The sequence below is a fragment of the Salmo trutta genome, chromosome 5 (assembly GCF_901001165.1).
Source record: "Salmo trutta chromosome 5, fSalTru1.1, whole genome shotgun sequence".
NCBI lineage: Eukaryota > Metazoa > Chordata > Actinopteri > Salmoniformes > Salmonidae > Salmo > Salmo trutta.
In genome coordinates, this window is record NC_042961.1 from 48578070 (window position 1) to 48589693 (window position 11624).

The 11624-nt window shown below is 43.7% G+C and overlaps 2 protein-coding genes across 3 annotated transcripts; one reads left to right on the forward strand and one right to left on the reverse strand.

Annotated features, from left to right (window-relative positions):
• Positions 1-2741: 2741 nt before the first annotated feature.
• Positions 2742-7614, forward strand: LOC115194348 (prostaglandin D2 receptor 2). 2 transcript variants are annotated; one of them, XM_029753977.1, is made up of 2 exons: positions 2742-3101; positions 5886-7614. In XM_029753977.1, exon 2 carries the CDS (start codon positions 5951-5953, stop codon positions 7124-7126), a length of 1176 nt encoding a protein of 391 aa, XP_029609837.1. In that variant the 5' UTR covers positions 2742-3101; positions 5886-5950; the 3' UTR covers positions 7127-7614. The 2 variants fall into 2 exon arrangements, with proteins under 2 accessions (XP_029609837.1, XP_029609838.1); XM_029753978.1 differs by lacking the exon at positions 2742-3101 and adding an exon at positions 3874-3904.
• Positions 7615-8676: 1062 nt separating this feature from the next.
• Positions 8677-11598, reverse strand: si:dkey-165a24.9 (probable G-protein coupled receptor 132). The gene is made up of 3 exons (XM_029753980.1): positions 11006-11598; positions 9840-10795; positions 8677-9550 (listed from the first exon to the last, which is right to left on the reverse strand). The coding sequence occupies exons 2-3, from the start codon at positions 10424-10426 to the stop codon at positions 9154-9156; spliced, it is 984 nt and encodes a 327-aa protein (XP_029609840.1). The 5' UTR covers positions 10427-10795; positions 11006-11598; the 3' UTR covers positions 8677-9153.
• Between the last annotated feature and the right edge of the window lie 26 nt (positions 11599-11624).

Consider the following 11624-nt stretch of genomic DNA (forward strand, 5'->3'; position numbering starts at 1 on the left):
CTCTTTAAGTATTACAATGCGTTTTAAACACAAACCTGGAACATCAGTGTTCTCAAAGCCACAAGTATTGAGTGGGTTAAATTGGGATGTGTGTTTACTGAATTAAAATCACCCGGATTGTGTTGACCCCCTTTTGGTTAAACTGTCTGCTTCTGTGTCATGGTATGAGAGCAGAGCACTGATTATTTCAAATAATGAATTCAGTTGTGCATGCCTGCATGTGGGATTAAGAGACCGATTTGAGCACTTAATGTATTGTTTGTGTGAAACGTATACCTCACTCGTGTCTACTGTATCTCCCTCTTTTGGCTCCCTGTATCCCTGTGTCTTTCTGGTTGGGAAGAATGTTGACGTGTGTTTGTGTGTATGCTAGTAGTACTGTTTAGGTACTGTCAACTCTTCACTCTGTGTCAGGTTGTCTCTGGTCTTCTCACTCATGTTCTGATGGCAATAAAGGACTTTTCATTGTTTGATACATTTTTACGTATTTGTCCCTTTGGCTAAATCAGGAGTCTCTGAAATACAAACCTCCCCTACTGATAACCAAGTATTGACTTATCACTTATCTGATGACAGTAACATAGATTGAATAGTCTAGATTAATTCCAACCTTTTTTAAAATTCTACATTTGTCTATTACAGCAGCCTACGCTGATAATGTTTCTACAAACACACAGAGCTAAACCCTCATTTCAGTCCTCCTAATATCGTCACCGAGCATTTAGCTGTCTAGTTCAGTGCTCTCCAACCTTGTTCCTGAAGGGCTACCATTCTGTACATTAGGCTGAAACCCTAATCTTGTGCACCTGATTCTAATAATTTGCCGGTTTATAAGCGGAACCAGGTTAGTTCCAACTGGGTTTGGATTGAAAACCTACAGAAGGATAGTGCTCCAGGAACATGGTTGGAGAGCCCTGTTCTAGAGTGACTCATGGCTGATCCAGAGGCAGCAGGGCACCCTGGGTCTCAAATTGCACCTTATTCCCTATATGCCTCAACTGCCGCTCTGGACATTGAAGCCAGTTCCACTGCATATTTTTGTTCCCGTCTTATCAGGGACTGATTTACACCTGGTCCAGGTGTGTGCAGATAATTGTCAGGTATAATTATTCATGAAACTTTGTCTAGTCCGAAGGTTGGAAATGTCTGATGTCCCAGATTTGAGTAAAGTAGGTTGTGCGTTACACGCTACCTCCTATACGGTTTGTTTTAAAGCAGTTAGGTGGCAGACCGCAATTAGTCCACCAGGGGGCAAGTGTACATTTCAAGGGTAAACCTGTTCATAATAGAATGAGTTTCAACAGTTTATCTGAGGCTCTCAGAGGAAGGAAGAGGTACACCACTGTCTCAACACATTTTGCAGTCAGTCCGTACACCCGTTTGAAAAACATCAGCTGCTAGGCTTTGACATTTTAACGTAGTTGTCGTTAATATGTGTATAAATTGTGAGTAAACTGATACGATAAATATTGATACAAATGGGTGGCACATGATCTGATGGACAGGACTGAAAGTACGCTGTTGTAACCCACAGATCAGTGTGGACTGTAGAGCTACATCCCAAATGTCACCCTATTGCTCTGGTCAAAACTAGTGCACTTTGTAGTAAATAGGGTGCCATTTGGAATAGAACCAGGGAGAACCTCTCAACCCAACTTTACCACTTCTCTGTTCTCTGTTCAGTTTAGCATGAAACCAGTGTTCTCAGCCAGGTCTCATAGACTAGACGTAACATAGTAAATGTAAATCCTTGACACTGAAATTAGTATGATTTTTTTATTTTTACATTTGGAACGTTTGGTATAAGATCTATGGTTGCTTCAGGCAAAAATGGAAGTTGGATGGTTGGCTGGGCGTATAACATGAATGTCTAGCAACTCAAAGGTTGTGAGTTCGAATGTTGTCACGGACAATCCTTCCCCTAACCTTAACCCTGTAACGTATCATACTAAGTAGAGTGTCTTGGATTTACGTAAAGAATAATACGAATTGCTCTTTGACCAGGTTGGTGTTCTGCAATACCCAGGTATGGATTGGGATCCCCAGAGAAATAGCCCCAGGCATTACTAACACACCAGCCCATTTTTCTCCTTGAGGTTCCCATTATTAGCACTATGGCCAGTCTGTTTCTGGAAACACCTGAATAGTATTCTAACTAGGCCCTTATCAGTCTGTGAGAACAGAATATATTTCCAACAGTCACTAAATAAGATTTCCTTTGAGATATCATTTGAAATGTTTTCTGTTGCTGTGCCTTAGTACCAAAGGCCTATGTTGAGTGGAATCATTTGCATTCCCTATGCAAAGATTGGCTACCCATTTTTAGAACTGCAGGCAATAAACTGCCGATGGACAATGGCACATCACATATCTTGCCCAAGAGGACTTTGAATTTCCTGTTCTACAGAACCTGTCACTGAAGCAAGTCTAATTAGTGATGCAATTGTTGTGCTTGGATTATTGTTTTACTGTCTGATGCTTTGCCATACATACCATGCATGCAAGTGGAAACGGGTTGAGGAAAGAGTAGTTATTTTGTGTGAATGTTGTGACTGGATGCTTTCTCACTTGTTGATGAATTAAGCAATGGTTCACTCATGTCTGAAGTTTCCACAGCTGAGTGTGGTATTCGAGCATATTTTTGTGGTCGTCAGCAATCTCTTAATCAGCACTGCAAAGGAACAGCTTGTGTGTGTGTGTGAGAGAGAGAAATATATTGCATCAGAAGAGTCGCAGAGCGTATCAAAACCATAAGATTGCATTAAGGAATGACGATATGAACTGCTTTTTCCCCAGGTCCACTTTAAAACAAAACAATTTTACACATTTTGGGTTAGGTTGAGGTCCTTTTAATTTGTTTCTTCTGAAACTTCTTTCTCGACTATATCACCAATAATCAGTAGTCAGTGTATTAACAAGGCGAGATAAACTTATCTTTAATCTGTCAAATGCTTTTCATCCCCAGTTCAACTGACTCGTGGGTGTAACTGCAGGCGTGTCAGTGTGCTTGAATACCCACCAATCATAACTACACTGATCACAACCAGTGCAACAAGTCTCCCAACGTGGACTCAGCAGTGGAGAGAAAATTCTCAGTTAAGGTGCGTTTTCATTTGTAATCTATTCAAAACTATTTTGGAATTTAGAAACATTTTGTATGTGGACTACAAACAGATGAGATCCAGAATAAATTACTCTTAAGTTTTGGCTCTGTATTTTTCACTTTAACTGAGAAATGTAGGCTTACAAAAAAGCTGTCATGTAATTTTAGATAGGAAAGTTGAGCCACCCTTGCTTCTTGGAAACCAAAATGTGTCGTTTGACCAAGTATTTAGAAAGAGGTTATCATTTCACGGAGTCTGTGAAGGAAGAAGCAGTTACCGTGTTAGGTCCAAAAAAACAGATTTTCAACAAGTCAAATGAATTTATTAGAAGTTATGTGATGCTTGTATCTAACCAAAGTAGATCATGTTATGATTGTTCTATAGATCCGTTGGGCTCTCTAAGCTTCAATATGAAGTCCTAAACCTAGCATCCTTGTAGCTGTGTGGGCTAATACAGTGCCTTTGAAAAGTATCAGACCCCTTGACTTTTTCCACATTTTGTTACTCTAAAATTTAAAAAAAATTAAAATCTACACACAATACCCCATAGTGATAAAGCAAAAACATATTTTTTTGTAAATTACAAAATAAAATAAAACTGAAATATCACATTTATGTAAGTATTCAGACTCTTTACTTTGTTGAAGCACCTTTGGCAGTTATTACAGCATCAAGTCTTCTTGGGTATGATGCTACAAGCTTGTCACACCCCTGCGACCTGTACGCTCTCGTTGGTTGGCCCTCGCTTCATACTCGTCGCCAAACCCACTGGCTCCAGGTCATCTACAAGACCCTGCTAGGTAAAGTCCCCCCTTATCTCCGCTCACTGGTCACCATAGCAGCACCCACCTGTAGCACGCACTCTAGCAGGTATATCTCTCTGGTCACCCCCAAAGTCAATTCCTCCTTTGGCCGTGTCTCGTTCCAGTTCTCTGCTGCCAATGACTGGAACGAACTACAAAAATCTCTGAAACTGGAAACACTTATCTCCCTCACAGCTACAGATCACTGCACCTGTACATAGCCCATCTATAATTTAGCCCAAACAACTACCTCTTCCCCTACTGTATTTATTTATTTACTTATTTTGCTCCTTTGCACCCCATTATTTCTATTTCTACCTTGCACTTTCTTCCACTACAAACCTACCATTCCAGTGTTTTACTTGCTATATTGTATTTACTTTGCCACCATGGCCTTTTTTGCCTTTACCCCCCTTATCTCACCTCATTTGCTCACATTGTATATAGACTTATTTTTTCTACTGTATTATTGACTGTATGTTTGTTTTACTCCATGTGTAACTCTGTGTTGTTGTATGTTGTCGAACTGCTTTGCTTTATCTTGGCCAGGTCGCAATTGTAAATGAGAACTTGTTCTCAACTTGCCTACCTGGTTAAATAAAGGTGAAATAAAAAATAAAACACCTGGCTGTAACGTAACAAAATATGGAAAACGTCAAGCGATCTGAATACTTTCCGAAGCCACTGTAAAGTCCAAATGTTTGCCTTGGGGTAAGTTGAGCCAATGGTTGAGCAATTATTTTCTTCCCAGGCGTAATGCAATTAATTATCGCTGGGATATGAGGTAACAACAGGGTCTAGTCTATGTTAGAGGTGTAAAAAAAATGAAATAAGTACAAAGTGTTTGTTAGGTGTTAAGCCTGTGTTTAAAAATGCTTAAAATATGTTGTATGTTGAAGGCATACTGCAAACCGCATACGTATCTGCTAGCAACTTCATACTGGACATGGGAATGGTATCCATGAGTTAAATGGCCTCATTGCCAACATTTCAAAGTATCCCTTTAAAAGACAAAGTGATTGTGTTGAATTGTGTTTGGAAAATAAAGATAGACAGGGTTTTAAAAGGAATTTGTAGGGGGCTTAACTTACCCTGTCCCACAGCTCAATTTAACTTATGTTTACATGAATTCTGATTATTCCCATGGATACACAACATCCTGAAATATATGTAGATATCTTTATTTCCCCTGACAGAGTGATGCTGAATGTAAAATGCCTCAACTTACCCCACTCTCCCCTACTATAGGGTACATTTCCATCAACACAAACACAACGTTCTGTATTAGGAGACTAGCAAAGAGCTAGAACAGAAGTTGTCTATTTGTGCAATGGCTTTCACATATATAGACAAGGCAAACTTGCACAGAGGATGTGGAGAGAGTGAGACAGAGAGATAAGCCATCTCTCGCTCTTAACAATTTGAGATGGTAGTGGCAGTTGAACTTTTTCAGGCAAACTTGACACTTCAGTCATGTTAGACAGAAACCACCATGGCTAATAATCGAAAACAATTGCCACTTTGGAGATGGCTTTTACGATTTATTAAAGCGTCAGGAAGCGAGGCAGAGAAGTAGAGGTATGCTAAGAATGTTCTCTGAAGGTTATTTCTAACGTCTATACAGTAGAATGTTCCCTTAACTCAGGGTTTCCCAAACTCGGTCCTGGGGTCCCCCCTGGGTGCACATTTAGTTTTTTGCCCTAGCGCTACACAGCTAATTCAAATAATCAAAGCTTGATGATCAGGCGATCTCCTGACAACTGATACAAAGGAATGTTCTTGCAACATTCTCATGAAACATGTCTAGAACATTCATATTTTATATTCTGAGAACACGGCAACCATGTTCTGTGTATGTTTGGTGTAACGTTGATGGAATATTCTCCTAAATTTCAATCATGCTGTAACTCTGAATTTCCAAGATACGGAATGAGTAGAGTCCTAATTCGTAATGCCTCTTTTCCTTGTTTCTTTGCAGTGTTGTACACAGGAATTCAGAGCCAAAGTGGACAAAGTGTCAGAAGCAGAATCTCAACTGTCAGGATGACCAACTCTAGCAGCAGCCCCGGCTACTGCCCTCTCATCCAGGCCATGGTGAACGCCAGCGTACCCTCCAACTCCTCGGCTGAGGTGGGGGCTCTGAGCCTGGCCACGGTGTGTCTCCACGGCCTGGTCTCCGCCTTCGGCATCCTGGAGAACATCCTCATCCTGGGGGTCGTGGGTTTCCGTGTCCGTCGTACCGTCATCAGCGTGTGGATTCTCAACCTGGCTGCCTCCGACCTCCTGGCCACGGCGTCACTCCCCTTCTTCACCATCTTCCTGGCCCGCGGAGGCACCTGGACCCTGGGCACCACCTTCTGCAAACTCCACTCCTCCGTCTTCTTCCTCAACATGTTCGTCAGCGCCTTCCTGCTGGCGGCCATCTCTCTAGACCGCTGTCTGGTGGTTCACAAGCCCGTCTGGGTCCACAACCGGAGGAATGTGCGGCTGGTCGGCAGGGTATGTGGAATCATCTGGGCCCTGGCTGTGCTCTGTACAGTACCGTACTACCTGTTCCGGGATACTATTCATCGGCATGACGGGCGGGTCATGTGTTACTATAACTACGCCCAGTATCTCCCTGTTAGGAAGTTTGACCTAAAAGAGCTGTGTGAGGCACGCCAGGATGCCCTGGCCATCTCTAAGCTCCTCCTGGCCTTCATTCTTCCCCTGGTGGTCATCGTGTGGAGCTATGTATCAGTGACCATTAGTATCGCGCGGCGTGGCCGCAACCGGCACCCTTTCCGCTTCGTTCGGCTAGTGGTAGCAGTGTTGATGAGCTTTATGGTCTGCTGGGCTCCATACCACGTCTTCAGCGTCCTGGAGGCTGTAGCTCAGTATAGACCCTCCCTCCGGGGCCTCGTGGCCAGTGGCCTGCCCTCCACCGCCAGCCTAGCCTTCCTCAACAGTGTGCTAAACCCCATCCTCTATGTGTTCAGCTGTCCGGACCTGTGCCATAAGATCAGGCAGTCCCTTGCGGCAGTAATGGAGAGCGTGCTGGCGGAGGACCTAGGGGAGTGGTCACGGCGACAAAGCACGCAGAGATCTTCCATCAGTACCTCAGAGCTGCTGCTGAGGGGGAGGAGGTCCCTCAACAATGCCCCCAGCCTGAGAGGAAGAGACTCCAGGGCGGAGGAGGAGACGGCACAGAAGACGAAGGAACCACACCCTGCTAACTGAGAAGGAGCCAAAGCCAGGTTCGCGTGTAGGTTCTGCAACAGTGGGATACATAATGATCCGTTTATAAATCATTGCATTTTGAATCTGTGTTATGTACAGCATACACCCAGAAGGATTGAGGGATATATCTTGTGTGTTTTGCAATGGTTTCAGTAGTGTTAAACCAAAGGCTCAGCAATGTGCTAGTATGCTTTTATATTTGCTTGTTGCTTTTTTACAGTACCCATTTCAAGTTGGCTCTGATGCACCCCTGTTCAGTTGCAGACTTGCCTGCTAATGTAAATTGTGACCCACTGGTCTCGCTTCGGCAAGTCACTACTAAGGAAGTTCTGGACTCTCTTAGTTATTGATGGTAAAAGTCCACTCGGGGCAGACATGCTTGACCCATGTCTTCTACGACTTGCTGTACATATGATTGTGGAACTGTTCACTATTTACATTAATAATGTTTGTCCCTGAATAATAATAATAACGGGCTTACATCTCTATGAGGATTCGTTATTTATTCATGTGCCCCATCAGTGCAGCAGGCCGTTCGCGACCCTCGGATTTGATTCAATTCAAGAATCGCCTACCGATCTTAAATTAGTGCTAAATGTTGATAAAACCAAGTTGTTTTTTTCCAGGTCTTGTGAAATTGATCCTAAAGACCTGCGTATCTGTACCTTGAGAGGTGCCCAAATTGAGCTAGATCCCCATTGTAAGTCTCTACGGTGCCTTTAGAAAGTATTCAGACCCTTTGACTTTTTCCACATTTTGTTACATTACAGCCTTATTCTAAAATGGATTAAATAAAACAAATCCTCAGGAATCTACACACATTACCCCATAATGACAAGGCAAGAACAGGTTTGTAGAATTTTGGGCAAATGTATTGAATATAAAAAACAGAACTTGTTTACATAAGTATTTCCTATGAAACTTAAAATTGAGCTCAGTTGCATCCTGTTTCCATTGATCATCCTTGAGATATTTCTACCACTTGATTGGAGTACATTGTGGTAAATTCAATTGATTGGACATGATTTTGAAAGGCACACGCCTGTCTATATAAGGTCCCACAATTGACAGTGCATGTCAGAGCAAAAACCAAGCCATGAGGTTGAAGGAATTCCCTATAGGGGGCCGAGACAGGATTGCGTCAAGGCACAGATCTGGGGAAGCGTACCAAAAAATGTCTGCAGCATTAAAAGGTCCCCAAGAACACAGCCCGGCCAACCTGAGCAATCGGGGGAGAAGAGCCTTGGTCAGGAAGGTGACCAAGAACCCAATGGTCACTCTGACAGAGCTCCAGAGTTCCTCTGTGGAGATGGGACAACCTTCCAGAAGGACAGCCATCTCTGCAGCACTCAACCAATCAGGCCTTTATGGTAGAGTGGCCGACGGAAGCAACTCCTCAGTAAATGGCACATAAATACTCTGACTGTCTGTTTTAGTCTCTGGAGTATGTGTTTGTTAATATGTTTTAGTGTCTGGTGTATGTTTAGTATGTCTGGTTATGATAAGCTCTTTTATAAAGATATTTTGGAGTTTCTCATACAATTAATAAATAAGGTATGTAAAATGACTTTATTTAATGCAATAATCAAGACATATTTGACATTATTGTTGATATCCACTGATAGTCATTCATATCCCATGACGTGCATTCATATGGCTGTATTAACTGAGGCAGCTATTGCAGTGCATTAAAAGGTAGAGAAGACTGTCAGCAGAAAGGTAAAGTAGATGGAACACCATTTCCTATGTCAGCCAACAGCATACATGCTCTCCCCACTAGGTGGCACAATCGCTGCTTTTTTCCATCACCATTTCTCAGCAAGCCAGTGGACTCAGTTCCTTGAGCAAGTCTATGAAAACACTGCATTGTAGTGTATGGCTGGTGTCACCACAAAATGTGTCCTCTCCTCTCGACTTCAGGACCATCAAAGAACAAGAAACGTGTAACATAATACAGTTTATCCAGATTCTTCTTTCCTCAGAGTCAAAGGAACAGGAAACTCAAAAATGTGTCCAATCCAGTCTCTCTACACACTGTCGCTCTGATCAGGATGCCCTCTGAGACTGAGTCTGACCTGTTTGGGGGCTGTGTGCCCCTGTCCCAGACAGGGCGTCAGTGACCTGCGGAGCTCCAGACGGGCGTCATGACACAGGAAAATGTAAAACAGAGGGTCCAGCAGGGTGTTGAGGCTCGTCAGGCCGTAGCACAGCCGGTAACACAGGAAGATGGACCGCTCCAACTCACAGGGGTCATCTATGAGGAGCAAGGAGACGAAACGGTACCCCCCAACGAGGTGGTAGGGTCCGAAGACTACGATGAAGATGACGGTGATGACAACAAGGATGCCTGTGATTTTGTGACGGCCCTGGTCGGAGACGGATGGCGAGTGTTGGAGAGTCACGCCTATGCGGGCGGAAGTGTAGCTGTGAGGGGAGGGTTTGGGAGAGAGATAAAAAGTCCAAGGTCAAAGGTCATATCAGATAAATGTGTTAGATGTGACTTTTTAACAAGACTCCTCTCATTGACACATCCTTTTGCATGTAATGTGACAACATGTTAATATAAAGTTGTTAATAGTGTTCACTTCATATTTATCAAAGCATTATCGACGGACACATGTAGATGCAGAGTGCAGGCCACACTCCTCCATTTCTTTATGCAATCACACATACATGTCAGCCAAGCATACTTCATACTCAGTTTCCCACTCACCCCAGTATACCACAGGGCAGCAGGAACCCCATGACAACCGTAGCAATCTTAAAGTGAGCATATCTGAGGCTGACGGGGTACTGCTCCAGACACAACAGCCTCTCTGCATCAAACACTGACGGAAGAAGCCCGCCCAAACAGAATAGAAAGGTCAGCGTCCAGACCGCCACCCCCAATACCGCCGCCACCCGCACCGTCCGAACGCCACGACTACTCAACGGGTGTACTATCGCCAGGCAACGGTCCAGTGCGATGATACAGAGGAACACCACACTAGCGTAGACGTTGACGTAGAAGACATAGCCCACGAATTCGCAGGCGGGGCGGCCGTAGGGCCAGCGGTGCGCCCCCTGGAGATAGAGGATCCAGAGAGGGAGGGTGAGGAGCTGGAGGAGGTCAGAGAGCAGCAGGTTGAGGATGTAGACCAGCTGACAGCCACCCCCGCCGGACCGGCCCAGTTGGTACAGTCCCCAGAGGGACAGCAGGTTGCAAGGAAGACCCAGTGAGAAGGCCAGGCTGTAGATGTAGGTGAGACCAAGTGTGTCGGTGTTCAGGGGGAGGTTGCAGCTGTCATTGCTGTTGGACATGGTCTCTGACAGTCTCTGGGTGAGGGGGGATACCCTCAAAGTCCTTTGACAAGAAACCAGGTACTACAGTACACAGGTGCTTATTTCACCCTCTGGTGCAAATCTATATTCCCAGAGAGAGACAGTGGTGTGAATGTCTCTGGATTAATATCCATTCAATTCATTCATAAATGCAATACTTCCGATAGAAAAGGTGGAAATAGATGCACTTGACAGAGGAAGTTTTCTAATCCAAATCATTCATGAAATCTATAAATTCATCTGCACGTGATCTGTCCATATTGTTTATATTGGCTCCCAGAGGCAGGTGTCCGTCACACAAATTTCGTTCTGCTAAGGATCCAGTGATCTCAAATCCTGGTGGAAAACCTGAGGAGGAGAAGGATGAAGATGATCATAACAACATTTCTATAACATTAAATCAGAACATTACACAAGCATGTACAGTATTGTACACAAAAAATATGTCAACAGTTGCATTGGAACATGAGATTAAAAGTCAAACCCATACAACTAAAGCATAAAAAAGAGAAGAAAAAAATGCCCAAGAAAACTTATTTTGAGAATCTTTTTACTCACCTCACCCATACAGCTCTAAAATCCATGCAGTAGAAATCGTTCCACAAACCTCTTCTTTCCTCCAGCTGCTTAGTGTGCAACACAAAGTGACTGTGTCTGCTGCTGAAGGGACACAGCGTCTTAATCCTCAGGGCCTTGTCTATTCTCTGATTGTTACCCTGGACAGGAAGCCCACTTTTCCAGGCTTTAAGGGCAACATCCTGAGAACCGCAGGAGAACCCCTTTCTTTTCCTGAACAAAAACACTCACTCCTCTCCTCCCTCTTTCTCCCTCATCCTCTCACCGTTAGAGGAGGAAAAAAAGTGAGTGAGAAGGAGACGGGTTTTATGAGTGCAGGGAAGGAAGGGAAAAATTCTAAAGGCTTTATGGATGATATTCTTGTAACAATCTATGAATTTGTGACCAATTTGTTGGGGAAACTAAGGCAAAACATTTACGAAACAAATATTCTGTAACATAACATATTTCCCCTTTGTCTTCTCTTAAACAATGGGTGTCTCTCACTGCGTGTGTGTGTGTGTGTGTATGTGTGTTTCTGAGTCAGAAAGCAGAGATCACAGGCCACAGAGGCTATGTGATGAGAGGATCAACCTCTGCACAGGAGAAGGAGGAGGAAGCA